This window comes from Spea bombifrons, chromosome 1 (assembly GCF_027358695.1).
Source record: "Spea bombifrons isolate aSpeBom1 chromosome 1, aSpeBom1.2.pri, whole genome shotgun sequence".
In the NCBI taxonomy this organism is placed as follows: Eukaryota; Metazoa; Chordata; class Amphibia; order Anura; family Pelobatidae; genus Spea; species Spea bombifrons.
Window position 1 is genome coordinate 82,487,798 of NC_071087.1, and position 2,074 is coordinate 82,489,871.

General features: G+C 46.1%; 1 protein-coding gene across 1 annotated transcript; it reads left to right on the forward strand.

Moving 5' to 3' along the window:
- Nucleotides 1-2,074, forward strand: LOC128493146 (polypeptide N-acetylgalactosaminyltransferase 6-like). The gene is given in 2 exon segments (XM_053465720.1): nucleotides 1-1,534; nucleotides 1,536-2,074. Coding segments are annotated over 2 exon segments (1,803 nt in total). The 5' UTR covers nucleotides 1-172; the 3' UTR covers nucleotides 1,977-2,074.

The following is a 2,074-nucleotide window of genomic DNA, read 5'->3' on the forward strand; positions in this document are numbered from 1 at the left end:
TTCCCATTACCTGCCCTCCCTGCACAGACTCTCACTGCCCTCCAAGTGCCTCTAAGCTCAGGACAAAAGGTCCCTGTGTGAATGCTTTCATTTTTTAATGGACTAGCTAAAGATCTCGCCTACCTCTTCGAAACGTTTGGTCTACCATTGCAAGGATCTATAATACTTCCGAATGAGATTATTAAGAAGACACTATGGGCCCCTGAAGCTCGCCCTGGTGGGTGTAGTATTTGTGATCTTTGTTTTCATTATGCACAAAGACGTTGGGAATGGTACCAAAGCTGATCCGTGGTTAAAAAACATTGTTGAAAGGAAAGATCAAGTCATTGACATCATGAAGGGAGCTGTTAATAACTTAAGGGACTCCATGCCAAAGCTTCAGATCAAGGCCCCCGTACAGCAACAGGAATCCGTACAGAATAGCAAGTCCTGTCTTCCTGGATATTACACACCAGCTGAACTAAAACCATTCATGGAGAGACCTCCACAAGACCCCAACAGCCCTGGTGCGGAAGGGAAAGCTTTTAAGAAAGATCAGTGGACTGCAGAAGAGACAAAGCAGAAAGATAAGGGTTATGAAAAGCATTGTTTCAATGCATCTGCCAGTGAGAAGATTTCCCTTCACAGAGCCCTTGGACCTGACACCAGACCCCCTGAATGCATTGAACAGAAATTTAAACGTTGCCCCCCACTTCCAACAACCAGCGTAATTATCGTCTTTCATAACGAGGCCTGGTCTACCCTGCTTCGCACGGTGTATAGCGTGCTACATACATCACCAGCCATCTTACTAAAGGAAGTCATTCTTGTGGATGATGCCAGTGAGGATGATTACTTGAAGCAACCATTGGATAACTATGTGAAGTCCCTACAGATCGTAAAGATAATAAGACAGAGAGAAAGGAAGGGTTTGATCACAGCACGGTTGCTGGGTGCTAGTGTTGCTACCGGAGAGGTGCTGACCTTCCTGGATGCCCATTGCGAGTGCTTCCATGGGTGGCTGGAACCTCTCTTGTCCAGGATAGCAGAAGATCACACTGCTGTTGTGAGCCCAGATATAACCACTATTGACCTAAACTCCTTTGAGTTTTCCAAACCGGTCCAGTACGGCAAGCAGCACAGTCGGGGGAACTTTGACTGGAGTTTGACATTTGGTTGGGAAACAATCCCAGCGCATGAGAAAGAAAGAAGAAAAGATGAAACATACCCAATCAAGTCTCCAACTTTTGCTGGTGGTCTTTTTGCTATTTCCAAATCGTACTTTGAGTACATCGGATCCTATGATGACGAAATGGAAATTTGGGGAGGAGAGAATGTGGAAATGTCTTTTAGGGTCTGGCAGTGTGGTGGACAGTTGGAGATAATACCTTGCTCTGTGGTAGGCCATGTGTTTCGTACTAAGAGCCCCCACTCGTTCCCTAAAGGAACACAGGTCATCTCCAGAAATCAAGTGCGTCTTGCAGAGGTCTGGATGGATAGATACAAGGAGATTTATTACCGGAGAAATCAACAGGCTGCCAAAATGGTCAGAGAGAAAAAGTTATGGTGATATTTCTCAAAGACTCAAGCTCAAAGAAGATTTGAAATGTAAGAACTTTACGTGGTACCTGGAAAATATCTACCCTGAGATGTTCATACCTGACCTATCACCAACCTATTATGGTGCTATTAAAAATGAAGGATCCCAGAAATGTCTGGATGTCGGGGAGAACAACCACGGTGGAAAGCCGCTGATAATGTACCCATGCCACGGAATGGGTGGCAACCAGTACTTTGAATACTCCACGCAGCGTGAGCTGCGGCATAATATTGGCAAGCAGCTGTGCCTACGTTCCAAGTATGCGCCGGGTCAGGTGGAACTTGGGGATTGTCAGTACAAAGGAAGAGGGACAACTGTGCCCGGGAATGAAGAGTGGGAGATTACAAAGGACCGCCTGCTTAGAAATGTGGGTTCCAATATGTGTTTAACATCTTGAGGGGAGCACCCATCTACTATCGAGTGTAACGCTTCGGACATACATCAGCGCTGGGGCTTCAACTAATGTTTTTGGGTTATCCGCTACCTCTGCCACAG